Source organism: Perissodus microlepis, chromosome 20, assembly GCF_051167445.1.
Source record: "Perissodus microlepis isolate ML-2025 ecotype Zambia chromosome 20, ASM5116744v1, whole genome shotgun sequence".
Taxonomy (NCBI): Eukaryota; Metazoa; Chordata; class Actinopteri; order Cichliformes; family Cichlidae; genus Perissodus; species Perissodus microlepis.
The window spans coordinates 26,976,370-26,997,889 of record NC_140480.1 but is presented as its reverse complement, the minus strand read 5'-3'; the positions used below and the strand labels follow the sequence as shown (position 1 = coordinate 26,997,889).

The 21,520-nt window shown below is 40.6% G+C and overlaps 1 protein-coding gene across 1 annotated transcript; it reads right to left on the bottom strand.

Moving 5' to 3' along the window:
• Positions 1 to 619: 619 nt before the first annotated feature.
• On the bottom strand, positions 620 to 17,797 carry sypb (synaptophysin b). The gene is made up of 7 exons (XM_084916991.1): positions 17,689 to 17,797; positions 16,326 to 16,391; positions 8,639 to 8,763; positions 7,911 to 8,109; positions 7,613 to 7,804; positions 7,206 to 7,518; positions 620 to 2,749 (listed from the first exon to the last, which is right to left on the bottom strand). The coding sequence occupies exons 1-6, from the start codon at positions 17,704 to 17,706 to the stop codon at positions 7,237 to 7,239; spliced, it is 882 nt and encodes a 293-aa protein (XP_084773117.1). The 5' UTR covers positions 17,707 to 17,797; the 3' UTR covers positions 620 to 2,749; positions 7,206 to 7,236.
• Positions 17,798 to 21,520: the final 3,723 nt, after the last annotated feature.

The window sequence follows — 21,520 nt, the reverse complement described above, 5'->3', positions numbered from 1 at the left end:
AGAAGTTTAACATTTTTTTGTTATGACCGCAGGCAAGCTGATAAGATCTGTGCGCCAATGCGAGATGCTTTTATCTCTGTGTGTGCAGAGGTCACCGTAAACAATGGGAGTGTTACTTTGAGTTTTAACGTGTAATTGTATTCCTTTATGCTTTTATCATGTAGTTAAAAAAATGCTGCGTTATGTACAAAATTCAAAAGATTACCTGTAGTTTACACTTACATCATCGCCAAACAATAAAAGGAAATTTAAAAAAATGAACTTAAAGATCAGTTTTCACTTCTGTCATTTGTACACTGCATTTTGTATTATACTCCTGGTATTCAGACTTCAGCCTTTCTAATTTGTGCAAGTTTCCAGGTTAGTATGACTGTGCTTAATATAGGCCTATTTCAAGAAACATGCCATCTATAGAGCCATCTACCTGAGCATGATTAGCATTTTAGAAGCCGTATGAAACTGTACAGGCATTAAAATAGATCAAGCTTTCTCTGCTTGTCCATCTTGAAACTTCAGAACATTTTCTTCATCTAACAGTGGCATGTCACTTTTTATGTTCTCATGTAAATGATATTAACAATTTGAAAGCACACAAACCACATATGAACAGAAAAACACCTTTTAACCTTCAACAGAATAATTTCAATTTTATTTCATTTCGTTTCACATGGATCCCATATAATAAGAATACAGCAGAATTCTGGAGCGTCTCGGTTTTTTTGTTTTTTCTCTGACTTATCATTATCATAAATACTAATAGGAATACATCATACACAATAAACACAGCACTATCCAAAGGCTTAGAGAGTATCACAAGACATCATTCACCACTAACAACAGAGTATATTTCATTTCAGCATATTTATAAGAGCTACAGTGAAAGAGAAAGAAAGAGAGAAACAACCGAGGTGGGAGACTAGAGGAGGAGATAAAGCAAGGTGCTTCTACACTGCCTGAATCAAAGAACCCTGAATTTATATATTTATCTATGTATTTGTGTTCACTTTTTTTCAAAAAAAAACAAAAAAAACATCTGGATGAATATGAGGCTGTACAATGGACCAGTATACTGAAGATGAACAATTTATTGTGACGAAGCTGGTGGAAGCAAAACTACCAATCGAGACGCATCTCCTACCATTCGGCAAAGACGATCTAGAATGTCCAGTCGGAGGACTGGCAATCAAAAAGTGTGTTGATATCTGGAAATAAATAATTATTGCAACACTTACTTTGTGCTTTGAGTAGAATATAGCAGAGCTGCTGTTCAGTTTGTGTCGTGTGCAGTAACCTCTACGATGGATTGAACGTACCACGACATTTACTGTGTAGCCTAATGCTTTCCTGCAGCCGTGAGCCTCAGCCTCTGGAATATGTTTAAGGATGCTTTGAGATATAGGAAGCAGGATGCATGCAGTAAACTGGTTCGCCACCAGAAAGAGAAGAGCTTAAGAACGACTGAAGATGAAGACGGATTATATATGAAGACATATTGTTTAAAATGCTTCATAATATTACGTGGTTATTCCATGGCATGAGCGAGGTCTTTAAAATTTTATACACTTTATTCTCATTTCTCTACAGTTAATGTTAATGTATGTATGCCACTGATTACAGTGTGATAGAAACACCATTTAAAAAACTATATAACTCTGTCTTACAACTTTCAGGACCACATAAAAGGCGACTGAAAACAGGATGTGGTTCATTGACAAAATGAGTTTGATGCCCTTACATAAAACCAACGAATAAACACACACACGTTGCTAAGGCAGCTGCTCACTGCCGCAATTGCCATTTTCTTCTCCCTATGCACTTTTTATTTTAGATGTCAGGATTTAAAATATTCAGAGCGTCACAAGAATTCATCCTCTCTTGACGGTGACATTTGATGGGAAAAATATATTTTAATGGACATAAAGTTGAAGCAACCCACTGTTACCACTGCTGTTCACATCTCACTACGTCTCACTTTCTTAGCTCATTTCATATATATGTGTGTATTTGCTTTCAATATTTGCCATCACATCAACCCTAATTCTTAAATCTTGCCTATAATGCTGATCAAATACATTAGAAAAAAAGTCATAATGCGAACATAAAAAAAATGCCCAGATTCTGAGATGAGAAAATAAGAAGATGATGTTGGTATTAATAGTTTATGGAAACTTAAGGGCAAAGGCTAAACTATGTGAGCTCCTAAACAGAACCAAAGTAAATGCAATTGAATAACTCTGTGCTCAACATTTGTTGTATAACAACTAATATGGAGTGCACAATTATTCAACTGTGTACATATAATCATATATATCAGTATGTTGATATTTACACAGCACAGACAAATACATTCTCCCAAGTTAAATGTTACTACAATGTGTTTTTTTTTTCTTTTTCCGTAAATGTCTTTTCCATTACAAGATTTCTCATAAATGTTCATCAACGAATGTTTTGGTATTTGTATTCAAGTTTTTCTCGTATAACCAAACAGACAATCCTCTGTTGTCTTCTACAGTAAATACATCACGAGAATAAACATCATGTTACAGCAAAGATCCATTTTCCCTCTTTTTTTTTCCTTCCCACCCCCACCCACAGTGATGATCTCCTCCCCCAGCCCCACTGGTGTCTCCCCTCCAGGCCTCCCTCCCTCCGCCTGTCAACTCACAGATACACAAACAGACAAACAGAGGAGTGTGGAAATGAAAGTGGTGGTCGGTGGAGAGCCACACTCCAAAATCACAAGGTCAACCTGGGCAAAGGAGACAAGCAAAGACGAGAGGGAAAGAAAATGTTAAATAAACAGCAAACACATCATTGGATAAATTACACATACATACAACTAACTCAACAAATCAGGGATTTTTAAACGCTTACAATGATACTATTTATTCACAGTAACACCAAGAAATGACAGTATGATGTGATGTATATTTCACTATAGGATAAGGAGCTGGGCAATTACTCAAATTGAAATCATGTTTTTTGCTTCTATGAATAAATAAACCAAGTTCGTCTTTATGAACTCACTGTGCATCTTTCTATTTTGTAGTGATGCTGTGTGGCAGCCTTCCAGTTCAATTCCAGGAGGAGACACAAATCCCTTTGGGGTTGTGTCAAGAAGAGCATCTGGTATATATTGTTAGTGGGATTATAACAAAAAAACGATTGGGAACAACAGTAACAGTAACTCAGGCACAAAGTGGTAGGCCACGTAAAATCACAAAGTGGGCTCAATGGCTGCTGAGGCGCATATTGTGAAGAGGTCGCTAACTTTCTGCAGAGCTACAGACCTCCAAACTTCATGTAACCATCAGAACAGTGCATAGAGAGCTTCATGGAATCGGTTTCCATGGCCGAGCAGCTGCATCCAAGCCTTACATCACCGAGTGCAATGCAAAACATCTGATGTAGACATGTAAAAAATGCTGCCACTAGACTCTAGAGCAGTGGAGGCGTGTTCTCTGCGGTGACTTCTCACGCTTCTCTGTGGGGTAATCAAATGGACGAGTCTGGGTTTGGTGGTTGCCAGGAGAATGCTACTTGTCTGACTGCACAAGTGCACAAAGCAAGGTCCATAAAGACATGGATGAGCGGGTTTGGTGTGAAAGAACTTGACTGGCCTGCACAGAGTCCTAATCTCGGCCTCATAAAACACCTTTGGGATGAATTAGAGCAGAGAATGCGAGCCAGGCCTTCTCATTCGACGTAGTGTCTGACCTCACAAATGTATTTCTGGAAAAATGATCAAAACTTCCCATAAACACACTCCTAAACCTTGTGGAAAGCTTTCCCAGAAGAATTGAAGCTATTATAGCTACACAGCATGGGCCACCATCATAGTAAACCATATGGATTAAGAGTGGGAAGCCACTCACGTTCATAAGTGTGTGAATGCAGTAGCTGTTGTTTTTACCCCTCCACTTTCCTTTACCTTTGCCTCTCTGTAAAAGTCTAAATCCATCCTCTGCAAGGTTGTGGCGCTTTTTTTCTTTTTACTTCACATGTATCTGTTTATTTATTTAATTCATTTTTTTCAGCTGAATTATAATTAATTAAAATAACTTAGGGCAGCACGGTGGCACGGTGGTTAGCACTGTTGCCGCAGTGTCCTGAGTTCAATTCCATCATTTCTGTGTGGAGGTTGCATGTATTCCCCCGTGTTTGCGTGGGTTCCGTCCGGGTACTCCGGCTTCCTCCCACAGTCCAAAGACATGCAGTTAGTGGGGATAGGTTAATTGATTAATGGGAGTGAATGTGAGAGCGAATGGTCGTCTGTGTTTCTATGTGTTAGCCCTGCGACAGGCTGGCAACCTGTCCAGGGTGTATCCCGCCTCTTGCCCTATGACAGCTGGGATAGGCTCCAGCACCCCCCGTGACCCTGAAAAGGATAAGTGGATGCGAATGGATGGATAAAAGAAATTAGCTGGCAGAGTAGTGTCCTGTCCTGTGTTCTTCCTGTGCTTATGTGGGTTCCCTCTGGGTACTCTGGCGTCTTAACATACACGAGGAATGTATAGATAGGTGACAGGTAGTTAAGAAACTGAATGTGTGGTTAAAGGAAATTCACTTTCTGTGCTAAACTGGTGACATGTCCTGTGGACTCTACCTCTAATGTTATGAAGTAGTTAAGAAAATGAATAGATAGATATTGACTTAATGAAAATACAGTATGATTGATATGAAACAATACTTTGCTCTTTTGATCTCAGTATAGCATTCGGTTTGCAAATCAAAGAGCCTGAAAATCTGTCAAAAATATATTGAGTTTACATCCTTTTTAACTGTGGAGTAACTTTCTCTCTTTACTGAAATTTGATTGGTCAATAGCAAAAGTGACATTCTTGTTTACCTGCTGAACTTTAGATTAGCGGATGCATCAAGAATGAAAACCGCTCAAATTTAAGCAAATTATTTTGCGATTGTTTGAGTACATTGATGAGTACATTTTTGGGACTTTAAAACATTTTTGACCAAACAGGGAAAACAAATCATTGAAGAAGACGAGCCAAAGTGCAGGTTTTAAATCCAAGAATACAAGGCAATGGCTTCTGAGTACTCTAAACCACATTTCTAAGTGCTCTGTGTGGCAGACATTTCACATCTTTCAATACTAAGTGCAGTTTTAGCTGTAAGTGTAGTCTACAGCCTTGGAGCAAAAAGCTCTCTCACCATAGTTATAAGACCTCTGGAGGGTAGTGGAACTCAAAGGCCAAAGAGAGCTGGTAAATGTATGTACTGTAGTTGGCTCAAAAGCTCCTTTGCAAGTCAGATGTTTGTACACAATTGGTCCTTATCGAATGACTAGATCTTTCTCCTGCAACCTTCACTACTGAACATTAACAATAATGCTGTTTCAGTAAATGTCGAAAGATACCTACTGAATCTGGCATACTCCTAATTATAAAGCCTTGACCTTCATCCTCCAGATTTTACCTTGGAGTCACAATAGGACGGATCTGACATTAGTTGTGGATGTTTTTGTTTTCTCCTTTCAAAATGGAGTTGAGAGGGTAAGAATACTTCTGTTTGTGCTGTAGCTAACTAACTATTTAATTAACAATGAAAGTTCAAATTTTTCTTTTTATCACCTGCTGCATAAGATATCGAGTAGATGACAAGAATACAAAAAAGAGGACATCTTCAAACTTCACCTTTCTCAGGTTATTAGGCTATTACAAGTGGATACATTGTGAACAGATACATATAAACTGTAAATTGATGTTGTTAATAAGAAGGTACAGCCAGGTTGTTGGCTCCCTTTTGAATCCAAAATTGCGTTTAATCCTGCTCCTCACATACAAGGTCTTAAATAATCAGGCCCCAACTTATCTTAATGACCTTATAGTACCATATCGCCTCATTAGACCACTTTCCTCTCAGACTACAGACTTACTTGTTGTTTCTAGAGTATTTAAAAGTAAAATGGGAGGCAGAGCCTTCAACTTTCAGGCCCCTCCTCTGTGGAACCAGCTTTCAGTTTGGATTCGGGAGATGGACACTGTCTCTACTTTTAAGATTAGGCTTAAAACTTTCCTTTGAGCTAAAGCATATAGTTAGGGCTGGATCAGGTGATCCTGAATCCTCCCTTAGTTATGCTGCAATAGGTGTAGGCTGCTGGGGGACTCCCATGATATATGGAGTATTTCTTCCTTAGTCATTTTTCTCACTCACTACATGTTTATACACCTTTCTGCATTGAATCATATGTGTTATTAATCTCTGTCTCTCCTCCACAGCATGTCTTTTGTCCTGTCTTACTTCTCTCGGCCCACCCGGTAGCGGCAGATGGCCACCCCTCCCTGAGCCTGGTTCTGCCGGAGATTTCTTCCTGTTAAAAGGGAGTTTTTTCTTCCAACTGTCGCCAAAGAATTTGCTCATAGGTATGTATTATTGCAGGGTCTGTTGTTGTGATTTGGTGCTGTGTAAATAAAATTGAATTGAATTAAATTGTTTGATTTTACTTTAGTTATTAATAAGCCAGCATTACTTTTTATTTTAAGCACTTTTATGTTTTCCCAAAAAATAAGTGTGATCTATAATAGATGGATTTATGAATTTATTCACTGTGATGCCACCCATAGATTTGTAGATTCTTGTTTTGAAATCTTGCCTCAAGCAGTTTGACTGCCACCATCTTGCTTCCCCGCCCCCAGAGAGAGACTGAGTACATTGGGCACTCACAGTAAGCCACACCCTAAAGCACACCCTGATTTACTTTCTGTTTTACTCAAACTATGACAGTCATTTACAAAATAAACATTGTGTTGTAAGACTTGAAATGATGGAAACCATAAATATACCAGGATGTGTGTGTTTTTCTGAGGTCATAGATGAAGGAAGTGTTGGATCATTCTCTCATAACTTTTGTTTTGTAACCATTAGAGAAAATACAAGTTTAAGGTCACTCTCTGAAGCAGTTGCATGCTGGATTTCAGAAAATCTTAACATTACTGATGAAATCTAATGCGCTCCAGGAAACTTCTCCATGTAATTTTCATAGTACTTGTCATTTTAGCCAAGAGGCAATGTGAAAAAAGACTCAAAAAGTGGACCGTAGTAAGCATTTGTGCATTCAACCCTTTATTTGTGCTTAAAATATAATATCACATTGAATAACGGATATCTATGTCATTCTAACAACACGAGTAGAAAAAAAGACGTGAGTAGAAAAACTGGACAGATTTTCTACTCATATTTGCACTCACCATTCTGCAGCTGTAGTGTTTCAGGACAGGCTCACATCTGATTAGAGTAAGAGGTAGGCTGCTGGTCATAGCCCTGGTTATAACCTCCATCCTCATTGTAGCCTCCCTGCTGGCCGTAATCGGGCTGGTAACCTCCCTGGGAGCCGGCATAGGGGTCCTGCTGTCCGTAGCCTTCCTGGGCATAGGAATCTGGTGCGGGCTGCTTCTCCTGTGATGGGACATACGTTCCAGCAAAAGCGGCCTTCCAACCGGTCTCTTTGAAGACAAACCAGAGGTTTCCAATCCACAGGATAAGGTTGATGAAACCAAAAGCCTGTGGAGGAAAAAACAGACAAACGTTTGTTCTTATAGTTATTCTAGCATCATCTCTTTACATTGTTTCGCTAACAGAAGCATTTTAAGCCTACCACAGAGGTGTTGAGGCCGGAGACCTTGGGGTCATGGATCTCACGGCACTTATTTTCTCGTTCTTCACAGGCTTGGATGAGAGTGATGACCCGCTCTGGATCAGTGGCTGTTTTCACATCTGAGAGGCCTTTAGCCCAAGCACAAGAAGATACCAGCCACATGAAGGCAAATACCGCCGTCACAACAAAATCCTGGAAATCAGCAACACAAGGTTATTGTTTTTTACTACCATTAATTGAGAAGTATTAAATTTAGGACAAGATGTACTTTTTATGTGCTTCAAGGTAACAAACTCACAATCTGGGCCCCTTTATTGTTTTCACGGTACTTCTCTAAGATAAAACAGTATACAGCGAGCGCTGCCATAGAGTAGAGGAAGGAAAAGACACCAATGGTGACGAAGAACTCGGCTGAAGAGGAGTAGTCCCCGACCAGGAACAGACGCTCCTTGTCTCCTCCCTTACAAGTGGGTGCATCAAAGTAAACCTGATGGAGCCTGGGGGCAGGAACACAAAAAAAGGGATAGACACAGATGAGAAGGTGTAAGAGCTGCAAAAATACAGCAGATGATTCTAAAGTTGTAAATCTGAAACATGCTGTAGCCGAATTTTAATTTATTCAAAACTGGGTGAATTGAATTCTCAGAGACTTTTATGCAACCAGAGGAGTCTTCTCCTGCTGGCCATTACACAGAAGGCAGATTTAAGGGACTTCCACATTAGGTTTATTTTTCAAAAGCAGAAACTGCATACTTTTCTTTATGTACAGTTTATGACTGCAACAAGCAGAATTGGTTGAGTTAGCTAGAGCTTCTAAAATAGTAAACTTCTCTGAGCTTCTTTGCTACCGAACAACAAGCATATCTAAAATAAAAATAAGTCTTTCGTGACAAAAAATTGCTCCCCCCAAAAGGACATATTTATTTATTTATGAATGCTGTTAAACTTAATCTAATGTAGAAGGCTGTCAAACTGTAAGTTCAATTAAATGTTAAAAGTTCAGTTATGTGATGATATAATCCATACCTGAATGGATATTCAAACTCTACTTCTACGCCTAGATCACTTTCCGAGCGGTTGCTGCACTCCACACTCATCTTGAACATGCCAGAGTAACTTCCACATGTCGAGAAAGCGAAGATTGCAAAGATCTGTGGGAGAAGGAGCAGGAATACGCCAAATTACTTGATTTGTATCCAGAAGGTAAGAGTTACACTAAAAATGAACAAACATTGTTTGAATTCTGGCTTCCCCACAAAGTATAAAATACATATTAGAGGATAAAGTTGGACAACCATGTTTGTTTCTTTGAGAATGTGGACTTCTTTATGTTACATATGAGGAGCAGAATTTTTTGTGTTAGGATTGTTGTTGTTTATTTGTTTGCTTGTTTGCATGATTACAATGAATGAATAAAAATAAATACATGCATGCCTTAATAAAATATATACTGAATTTAAAACCCCATCCATGTGATCATTGACACATTCTAGACAACCATGGAACAATAAATAAATAAATAAAATGCACAAACTGATTTATCAGTATCCAACATTCCCCCAAGGTGGTTTGACATACAGTTTATTTTAGGTGTTGTACCCCCAAAACAACTCCAGGTGATCTCCAGGTGATAGCATAATTTACACTGAAAGCTGCAGACTATGCTTCCCTACCTGTGCAGTTTCAAGCAGACTTATCAAGATCGACCAATCAGAGCGAGGTGCTAATAAATTCCCACAGAGTGCAAATAAATACAGCATTATCAGCAGGTTACACAGCACTGACTGCACCTGTTGCCCACGGTACATTTAAATTGGTTTTGTACTGTTGTTTATGTGTGTGCATGTGTGATTGTGCATTCGTTTACAGGGTGCCTCATTATTACTGTAGGTGCACTCAGCTCAGTCTTATTTTTCACCTCTTACCTGCAGTCACATAAACAGCACAGACAAATATGAGTGGAGATAAACTTGCAGCCTCTCGCTCTTCACACACACACAAACAGCAGATTAGACAAGTCGGACTATTTTTACCACACCCTCCCTACTCTGCAGACCAGATCCGATTGGATAGAAAATCCAGCTATTAATCTGACGGAGGTGCTCCACCATCTGTTACCAAATACTCAGCTTCCAGCTACTGTACAGTCAGTCACAACACATGCATACATACACACACTGGCACACCCCACACGTGAGTGCATATGCACACACACCAGCTCACGTCACTTCCTCTAGCCTCATAGTATGACCTACGTGCAGAAGGCATAAACACACTAAACTAATTACAGTAATCTTTCAGCTAATGTGAGTACGGAGGCTCGTTTGTTAGATTTGCACAGAGTGAGTGACTAAATTGAGCCCTATTGTTTTAATTTTGTTCTTCTCTGTTCCTTTAGGGCTGTGTTTAAGTTTAAAGTGTCCTCTGCCAAAGCCCAAAGGCTTATTAACAGGTTTTAATAATCGATGCAAATGACTGTAGATGTGAAAGAGGCGGCATTATGTGTGAAAGGAGAGACAAGAGCACTCGTAAGCAACACAGTCGTCTCTCTTTCTCTCTCTCTATTAAATTTAAAGCAAAGAAAAAAAAAACATTTGCCATCTGCAGTGTAGCTCTGGTGCAGAAATCCAGTTGGAGCTTTGGAAATTGACCAGATCTAACCCAGAATGTTTGAGAGATCTAAATGCACCCTAAAAGTGAGAAAATCTGTCCATCCGTGTTATGTTCTTCATGGGCAAGCAATTAATCCTTAACACTGAGCAAATCACCATTTATAGCAATAATAAATAGGGGTGTTATATTTGTTTAAACTCCAAACCAAGAGCATAACAGAATCAAATGTTGAAGTAACTGTGCAATTAATCAATATCTACAGCCTGGGCAGTAACTGCAGTGTAAGCACAATCCTTAACACAGCCTGCAGTGTTATGCTATAAATGTGTACCACCCATGCTGTTACTATTAACTGTTCATTATTTTCAAAACAATTAGAGGTTAAAATTTCTTGAGTGAGCTCAGTATGGAGACTATTTGGTGCCTCAGCTGTGTGTTGTTCTTACAGATCAAATGAAAACACACCTTTAAACATAAAATATGTAATGAGCCTGATTTTGATGTGGTGCAACATGATGATGTAGCTAAATATTAATACAGTATATTAACATATGCAAGAATTCATAGTTTGTTTGTTTTTTACAGAGTCCTTAAAAACAACAAAGCATGGCAGATTATTAAAGTCAGGAAGGTGCTCATACAGTACTCATGATAAGAGTTTTAGGTGCTTTTTATTTCTTTCTTGGCAACAGAGCAGAGGCTAATATTTATTTAGGTAACAACTTGATATTGATAGCACAATGAGATGTTTCCAGGTGGATCCTGAAAAATACTTTTTGAAGTATCAGCAATCGGTAATACCACTTTTTAAATGCTCTGCTTCCATGCAGTCAGCATAAAGTGTTAAGTGTTAGTTGATGCCTTACCTTCGCCTGTGTATGTAATGTTGCTTTGATCACCAAGATCTTTCAAAACAGCCAGTGCAGACGTGCTGTTGGACAGTTTTTGTGTAAATTTTGGCATGCCTGTTATCAGATCATCACTGGTTTTGCACGGACTGGATTTGAGAGTACGCTGATCAAAAGTGAATTGCTGGGTTATGGGCCTAATGTTTGAAACCCCTGCTGTAGTGCTATATGCTATATGTTTCTCACATGATGGTGAACAACTTATGAATTTTGATCTGATAACAGATCTTGATGATCAAAGCACACACAGGTGAAGGTAAGGCCAGAAAATCGCCTATGACACAGCTAACAGTTGGGAGTGAAAAATACATATTCTCCAACTGGTTGGCGAGGGGTTCCCACAAATTGCTAGCAGTTGCTAGCTGAAATAAGTTATAAAGAGGTTTAATGGTGCTCCACCAGTTACTTGATCCTTAGCAGATTGCCACTGTTGCGTGTAGTGTGCAAAGGTTGTGCCTCATTACCGCAGCCAACCTGCCGACCCTTCAAAAAGTCTACCTTAGTTTGAAGCCAAATGTTATCCATTTCTGGTTTATGTTGCCCTTCTAACAGTTTCACTACAGCTTGAAGAGTAGCTGGTGAGTGTTTGCAGACAAGTTGGTTAACTCCATGCAAACCCAGGAAACCACTGTAATCTGCAAGAAACCAAAGGAACTGCATAAATTACCATCAGCCTCTTATTAGTTGATGCCTTACGTTCGCCTGTGTATGTAATGATGCTTACATAGACATACATACACAGGTGGAGGAATACACATTTTTAACAGGGGTGTCACTGACTGGTCTATAGGCCTGTGTGGCTGGGCTTTAGTAATCGATTTCACAGACATTGCTGTTAACCAAACCACTCAGCAACTGGTTGGGGATTACACATTATTCTCTTGCATTCTGTGGTTGCCAGATCATCACTGTCTCTAGGCCTATGACTATGGCCTTTTTCACGTGATCCTTCACTGTCCAGCCTATGTCACATGGTTAGTCTATTACGATTTTATTAAAGTTTAAAGTTAGGGATGTGGCTGCTTTGAGATACCTGGGCCTGTACTTGTCTGCCTCAGCTCGGTTAATTCCAGTTATTGAACTGGAGCTGCTGTTTATGCCTTATGGACACACATTAAACACTTCCATATAACTGGTCTTCTTTCCACAATGACAGGAGTCGTCCCCTGCTGGCCATTAGAAATAATGCAGATTGCATTCCCATCAATATATATATATATATATATAAATAAATTTTGGCCATAAAGCAAAGTACCAGCACTGAAGGAAAAGTCAGGGGATAGTCAGTTTCTTGTCTCCCAGGACTGTAAACTTTTTGTGGAAACATTCCTGTGATCATTTTTGAGCTTGGATAAAAATCTGTGGTCAGCAAACAGAATCTAAATGGAAGTCGCCTTTGGACAATTAAGCACTGCACTTTTATGGTGATAAATGAGTAGAGGGGGGCGTTGTGGAGAGGAAGGAGCGGGACAGCCAGACTGAGTAAAGAGATGGTGGCACACTGAGTGCTAGGTGCCATGGTAACACTGCTGGCAGCATCACACAGCGAGGAGGCAGAGGCTGGTTTCTACCCCTCCTGGTATGCTGAATGGTTGTCAGCAGAAGATATACAATTCTTCACACTCAGACACAAATGATCTGCTGTTCTCACACTCTCTGTCTGACTTAGTTTGCCTCCATCTCTGAAATTATTGATCCAGACATGGATAGAAGTAGCAATTGTAAATAACAGAGCATGTAGATGTTGTAGTTTTGGGACTATCCTAGTTCTAACGAAACCAAAGGCATTTTAAATGTTTCAAAACTTGCCATTTACGGCCATTTAGTATGCAATCTATAAACTGACCCATATATATGTAGAAAAAAATACACACCAAAAGCAAAATAAACACAAGCTGTCTAAGCCTCCACACCAGAGGCCCTGGAGTAATAATCACAAAGAGTGTCTGCACAGCAACCCCCCCCCCCCCCCCCCCCCCCAAGCTACAACAAAATCAACAGCCTTTATTACACATTAGAGACCACGCCAAAGTGAAAAAGGCTGTTACTTCATGTTCTCACAAGCAGCCTTTATAAGCCTGCTGAGAATGAGTCAGAGCAGAAATCTGAATACAGATTAAATTCAACATCGCAGTGGCTTCATGTAGCAGCTGAGAACAGTTCCTGGGGTTCAGCTCTACATCAGCTGTATTCTGGAACTCAATGTCTTCTAACATCCATCAAATCTAGGCTGTGTCAGCACTATTCCCCAGAGACAGGGAGAGAGAGAGGATGGGGTGAGGTGGGCAAATCCACATTAGTCCCACATACAGTATGCTGTTTTAATGTCACTCATGCAACAAGAATAGTGCTCACTTGCTTCTGCATGACCACAAATCCTCAACCCATGTACAGGACTGTCCATTTCTAACTACTCTCATCTCTCCAGTTCAAAAATGGGAATACTGATATGTACACAGCTGGTAAACTGCTGCTATTTCATTGATGCATGAACTGTGCTCTATAAAAGTACAAAAAAATGTTTTGTTCGGCTATACAAATATATATCTTCCTCATTTCTGTTTCCAGCAAAACCTCCACTAGAATCTGGAAAAATACTTCTCATGGGTGGATCCTCTATCCCCTCTCCTAAAAAACACGGTGTTACTGGTTAGGCATGCCCATATTAATCCACAAAGAGGAGTAGATCCAGGAGCTCCTCCTCTAGCCCTGACGCTGAGGCACGCAGGCCCACTGAGGCACGCAGGCCCACTGACAGATGATTCATGGGCCTTGGCCTCCTGAGCGGGCTACTGATTGGTGGTTGGCTCGCACTGACCCAGGGAGGCAGTGATGAGGTGCTGGCACACTCACACAGCTCCAGGGAAGGACTTCAGAGTCATGCAGCACACTCACGGCTCTGACTATTCTCGAGCATATCTGCAGAGCCCATTACAATGTGGAACTCTTTCAGCACTGCTCTGGCACACGCGTTCTCATCTGGGTTGTTTTAGCTGTGCTCTCAGGCTGAGGAGCAGAGGAGCAGCCAGGGATTACTGCACCCATCCAAGGAGGGGCACGCCCTGTACCCTCCCAAAAATGCATTCTGACATTTCATTATGTAGGAGGAATTGAAACATTAGAGCTACATAACCTTTGGGTCATTTGTGAGCTAAGCCCTATTTTTAGATGTGCCGTTGTGATATTTTTAATCATTAAATGTTCCCTAACATTAATTTATTGATTTTCTTCCTTTGCATTTTTTGTTGTTGTTGCAGGAATTGGTGTGGTAAGGATAATGGAAAGTGGTGTGTGTGTGAGAGAGAGAGTGTGTGCAATGCAATCTTCCACTTCTAATCAGTATATTGCAACATAATTCAGTGAATTGTGGCTAACAGTAGCAAGATTTACTCCTTAAGGCAGGTAGTTACTGCCCTAAGTGATGATGAAAACAGCTCAACCTACAGAGATACATCAACTTAATAAAAATAATTAAAAACCATCAGTTACTACATTATAACTATGGCAATAAATAATATTACTTGGTCATTTCAGCTGTAAAAGTGGCATCTGCAATCACTGCTAACTGATTGGTCAAGTAATTGACCAAAACAAAACAAACCCTAAATGAAACAAATATACAAGTGAAGTAAGTTTTCAGTTCAGGATATTCAGAAATGCAATGATGAATAGGTGCTATGACTATCAGCAACCCAAGGTTTAATTATTGCTTCTAGATACCTTAATATATGTCAAAAGGAAAAGCATGCTTTTTTAAATGACTATAGTAATTATTGTATTATTATTATATTACAAACATATCAATCTGATTATTATTGCAGAGAATATTTTAGTCACTTTCGAGATCGCAGTCTGCTACAATTATGACAGCAAACCAGATGCGGCCACGGTCAGTTTGTAGCATAACCCTAAGTAGTGCCTCTGTTTCCATCACTGAAATGCCCCCCAGCTGTGGACACAAAGGAAAACAGAAAGAAAGCGAAAAATGCAATGTAGCTGCACCACTCGCCACCCTGCAGCCTCTTTACTATGCTGCTGATGATGATGGAGGACAAACACTGTGAAAAACAACACATAACGAGAGAATGTCTGTGACTGTGTGAGCTAAAAACATTTCCAGTTAAGAGGGAAACTGTTGCCATGATGCCGTGCAACATTTTTTGCCTAAAAGCTGACTTAAAGGGCTGAGCACCTGATGGAACTACAAAGAAAATCTAAAAAGATGTCTGGCTATTTGTGAGTACAACACAGCATGTGAGGTGTCCCATATTCCACCAGCATAAACAAATAAAGGCAAATCCTTGCAATCCTCAGGTTTTCTCCCTGCATCCATGAATTAATGAATGAGTAGCTTGGTTGGAACAGACTGCACATAAAAAATGGGTACTAAATTGCACTAGCATGAGGGCACATCCTCTGAGATGGATTTAACAAATTGTCATTATATTCCTCAGTGAATTGACACAGTGTTACTACAGAGTGATGTAGTACAGCCTGCTGGTATCTCCCACTCAGGGCTGCTGGGGCAAGTATTACCATAACCATAAGGAAACATGAGACTCCACAGTTTCAATCTGGAGTCTCAATGCATTACTTAATCATGTGCAATTCAGTAATTAAGAGGCCTTAGGATAAGTTCATGTTTTAGGAGAAATCATTAAAAACAATGTCAGACCTCCATGTAGGCCTTGGTTTTGTTGCAGTCTTCCACTCCTAATCAGTATATTGCCAAACAATTCACTGAATTATGGCTAACAGTAGCAAGATGTACTCAGTAATGCAGATAGTTAATGCCTAAATGACCATGAAAACAGTTCAACTTACAGAGATGTATCAATTGAACTCCTTTTGGTGATTTCAGTCATTAAAGTGGCTTGGTTCATGTTTCAGGAACAATAATAAAAGAAAATACAATTAAAAAAACGTCTGACCTCTGAGTCTTTTCCCCAAGACTCGACATGCATAGCCATTATAATGTACCATGCAGCTTTATGGCCTCTGTGTGACAGAAGGTCACAAATATGGCATCAAGGGACATGCAGGCATTATGTATCACACAAAACCATAGAAAAGCTTCAGGATTTCTTCTTTTGTAATATGATTTTATTACAATTTGTATTAAAATATTCCCTCGTTGGTGCTGTATATCATGATCACTGCCACCAATAAATGTGTAACAACAGAAAACTTACCCATTGTAGAGCTTTTATAAATCCCAGAGGTTGTTTGATTATCGTGAACTGCCCTTGGGCCACCAGCTGTCAAGACAAAAACATCAGAAAGAAGCACTTAATTTTAAAAACATCACGCTTTGGGTTTTACTCTAGTTTTATGAACTCTGTGCCTCTCAGTCGAGCAGGCACGATGAGGCTGATTAAAAACACAAACCTCATTACTTCAGTCTCATTGCCCACAAGCCTGGCCTGCTCCTGGCACCTGCAGGTGTTTGTTATACTACAGCAACAATCTGGCAGTGGATACAGTGAGTCACCTGCCAGAGCTCACATCTTTGTGGACTTATGAGATGATGTAGTGTAGTAATTTGTAATATAGACTTCAAAGGCTGTGGTGTATCTGTATGTGTAAGAATGAGGCACAGAGCTGCTCCTGCAGCTTTACAATTACACAAAGCTGATTAGCGGTCTGCCGCTCTGCTCCCGTGCTGCACACTCCTCAGCAATTCTTTGATTTATTTATGAGGAAATCCCGTTTTTTAATTGACGATCGAGGCAAAAGAGGGGCTGGCGTGCAGGTGAATGCGACAAAGCAAAGAACGCGGTGTGTCCCCGTGTGCATCAATAAATGGCCGCACCGGAATAAGCAGCAGTGATGATTTTCTCACAGGCTGCGGGGCCACTTTTATCCTCATTGTTTCTGCACAAAGCCAAACATCCATATTAAGCAGATGACGCAGGTACTGACAAAATTCCTGCTCAGAGGAGCCTGACAGCCTGCTATCCCCTCGTCTCCACGGGAAGACTTGATGGCTTTGACACAAACCATTCAGCAGTCTGAGAGATGAGCTGTTCGGGACCAGCGAAAGAGAGATGCAGGAGCCTGTGCTCCTCTTTGGCCTACTGCGGTTATACGAATACAGCCAGGGCCTTGGAAATTAATCAGGTTGTCGTTTGTTATCGTGGCAACAGCGGGCTAATTGAGACGTGGGCAAACTAAATCAATTAGGTGAATCCCCTGAGATAATAGGTATCATCGTCTCCTTCCGTAGCTAAATGTCATTGCTGCAGAAATCTCTGGACATCCTACTCATTTTTGGACACTCAGCGGGCCACTTTAAAACACACACTGCAGCATCAGCTGTGGAGAAATCTCTCATTGGATTGGACCCTTTCGTGTCCCTATAAAACTGCATTTTAAAGATTAATTCCCAAATTCTCATTTCGAGTCCAAGGACTCCAAAACGCATTCGATTTCTACCTTTAGAATAAAATATCGCCATTAAAACGGGCGACAAAATGAAACGAGTATTAATAAATGAAACAATCGTTACCACACGAAACAGTAATGAAATAGATGATTTCCCCATCAAAGCCTTACCTGGTTTACAACATCCATCTTGGCCGCTTACTCGCTGATAAGAGGATCAGAGGGGCGGGGGGAGGGAGGCGTCTCATCCAGAACAGCCCAGGGGAGGAAGACGCCCAGAAGGAAGAGCTGGAATGCGTCACGAGCAGGACGAGCGTCGTGACGTCAAAATAATTACGAGGATGTGGAGTAGCGACGAGCCGGGCACTCTATCCAATCGCGTCGTTGCTTTTATTCCGAGGGAGCAGAAAGTACCCCGGGGGTGATGATGGAGAGAGGAGCGCATGGAGACTGTTCACGCTTTAGTGGAAGGAGTGGTTTAGAGGAGAACAACAAAAGGTCAATGAAGGTTTGTGAACAGATGCTAGTCATTAACAGTCAGCACGATCACCTGACATTATCAAAACAGCTGTTTGTTTGTTTTTTAATGTATATTTTCCCTTTAGAAGTCCCCGTAGCCAAAACCTGCGAGGGAAGTTGGGGAAAGTTCACCGAGAGTTCTGGAAGATGAGGGTGGAATCATAAATAAAGTGCTAGTGAGGCCAGGTGGGTTTGGCTCCTTGTTTTCACCAGAAATGTCTCTGAGCATTTTATTGCCAAACATCGGGAGCTGCAACTGTAGTTGCTGCTCCTGTATAATGATAATGACCTATCGTCGTTATGCAAAGTAACTGTGAAATAACCGAAATGAGATGCAAAATATTAAGATCAATATGACATCCAAAAAAGCCTTTAATCACAAAAGCAGACAAACAGTGCCTTCACAAAGTCACTGCAATTTTAGTGAAAAAAAGAAAACGTTTCCCTGTTGTCTAAAACTATGCATTAAAATGCACACTGAAAAAGTAAACGTATGTCGAGGGTTGGCGTGACAGAAGAAGAGGATGAGATGGAGATAAATGATCCGCTTTTGCGACCCCTAAAGGGAACAGATAGAGAAAGATAAAGCTCAAAAGCAAAAGTCTGTAGGTGCTTATAATTCACACTTGTTTAAAAATATTTTTGGTCACATTCACATCAAACGGTGAAGTAAACAGCACACGGAAAATCCATTTTCACATCTTTATGTTTGAATGACTAGATGGGAAGAGGAAGTGTATGAAAGTGCTGCAAATGCCAATTCAAACCCCTTCTTTTTATTAAAAAAATGTGATGTACTGCTGGCATGTCCAAGTTGTACTTACTTCCCACCATGTGACACCTGGGGTAGATTAAAGAGGGCCTTATTCTCTGACATATATAGTATAATACTATAACTGTGGATGCTCATATTAAAAATGTTAAGCATAGAAACGAGTAATCCCTGCTACATATCCTCCAGCTTGGACAGTTTTCTTCTTTGTATGGTGTTAATGAGAGGAGATGTCATTAATCCAGTCATCTGGCCACCTGCTATTAAAATCTACTAATAGGGAGGGGCGACCAATCAGAAGAAATGTTTCAAGGGAGGAGGAGTGGAGCTAAATTCCTTGTTTTAGTCAGTAAATTAACTGAAGGGGATGCATGAAGTATAAGATATATGTAGAATAGTTTGAACAACGAGTTATGCAAAGCTACTTCGGTACAGTCCAGAAATAAAAACTGAAATTTGGAAATGCAGAAGGTAGCTTTCCTCAAAGGGTACATCATACAGGGTTTTAATGTTGCTGTGCAGAGATAATCCAACCTCCTTGTCTTGAAAGTCTTTAAGAAAGCTGTTATGTGACAAGAAACCACTTCTCCAATTGTTTGCATCAGAATGGCATGTTTAAAGATTTTAAGCCAGCCCTAAAGCTCTGGTCAGACAACCTTCTCATAGTGTTAGATGATCGACTCGTCCTCTTTTTGCTCGTATTGTTAGATCTTAGAGGTGGGTTTGACACGACTGATTGCAAAAGCTGGAGCATATTATTTGGATTAAAGGCACCACACTCTTGTTTATATCAGTAACACACACGATCATGGAGTTCACCTTTTCAATGCTGTAGAGATAAAACTTGGCTTATGTTAGTACCATTTTAAAAGGCCACCAAAATAACATGGCCCGTTGTACCAGGCGTTCTTTGTAATTCTGGTCAGTGAATTTTTGTATTTTATTCTCCTCTTAATTTGCACTGACTATCTGTGTATCTGTGCTTTGCACTTATATAATTTATGGATGCAGCTTTCTAATGAAGCCTGCATAACTCTCATCCGAATATGGTCACTGCTTACTCCAAAAACAGAACATAGCATTTACCAAAAGGCTAACGTTTAGAATGCCAAAACTAGGGGTGAATATGATGGTGGCTGCATCCATCTTTAATGTACAATACAATCTATTGGATGACACTGACAACAGTTAAGGCATGTCTTGAAACACATTCTGAGCATATTTTTTCAATTCAAAGACAGCTTAAGTTTTTGTATGTGGGCCAGTACTACTGTATGTCATGGTCCTGGGTACTTTGACCCAGTGTTTTGAGTTTTCCTGTGTTTTTTTTTTGCCATTTTTGTTTAAGCTCACTTCTTGTTTTAAAGGTTAATTCTATGTTGCATAGGGTGTTCTGTTAAGTTTTGTTTATTAGATCCCCCCTTGTTTCTTTTCCCTCTGTCTCCCTCAGTGTGTCTGTTTATTTAATTGTGAGTTCTTGTGTCCCCGTGTGTTCCCACGTCCCTCTTTATGCATCTCCCTCAGTTCCGTGTCGTATCCTCCCTCATGGCTGTGTTCCTCTCCCTGTGTTTCATGTTATCATTAGTATTTTCCCAGTATAGTCAAAGGAGCTTGCAAAGAAAAGCGTCTGGACTTCTTTAAGTTACTTGAAGACGTTTCACCTCTCATCCGAGAAGCTTCTTCAGTTCTAAGGTCAAATGGTGGAGAGTCCCAGATATAAACCTAGTGGGAGTATCCCCCCACAGAGGGACAAAAGGACCCCCTGATGATCCTCTAATCGCCTGAGCCAAGGTGTGAAACTGGGTGTGGGTCCCAATCAGCCAGAGTTTCGGGTGTGTTCATTGTGAAACCTGGCCCTACCTTATCATGCGAATTCCTGAGGTCAGATGGCCCAGGATGTGAGTGGGCGTTAAGGCATCTGGGAAGGGATCTGAAAACTGGATTATAGATGGCAGAGAGTTGGTGTCGTAAACCCCCGCCTCTGTTCAAAGATGGTCGCTCACAGTGGACATAGATGGCTTCTTTCACTCCTCTTTCAAACCATCTGTCCTCTCTGTCCAAAATGTGAACATTGGCATCCTCGAAAGAGGCTTAGAGGGAACATGTTCTGCCCGGTGGTGTAAAGGAAAAAAGCCTGAAGGAAAAAAGAAGGAACACACACATGTAAAGGAAGCACTCAAAACGTGCGGCTATCCTAAATGGGCGTTCTTAAAGTCAGCAAAGAGGCACAGAAAAGAAGACCAGACACCAGCGAGGGAGGATAAGAAGGACAGACGCAACAACATTGTCATCCCCTATGTAGCCGGTGTATCAGAAAAACTTAGGAGAGTTTTCTCCAAGCATGACATCCCGGTGCATTTCAGACCCAGCAACACGCTCAGACAAAAACTGGTTCACCCGAAAGACAAAACGCCAAAACACAGACTTAACAATGTGGTGTATGCTGTACAGTGCAGCGAGGAATGCCCAGACCTCTACATTGGAGAGACCAAACAGCCACTTCACAAGCGCATGGCACAACACAGAAGAGCCACCTCCACAGGACAAGACTCAGCAGTCCATCTGCATCTTAAGGATAAAGGACACTCTTTCGAGGATGCCAATGTTCACATTTTGGACAGAGAGGACAGATGGTTTGAAAGAGGAGTGAAAGAAGCCATCTATGTCCACTGTGAGCGACCATCTTTGAACAGAGGCGGGGGTTTACGACAC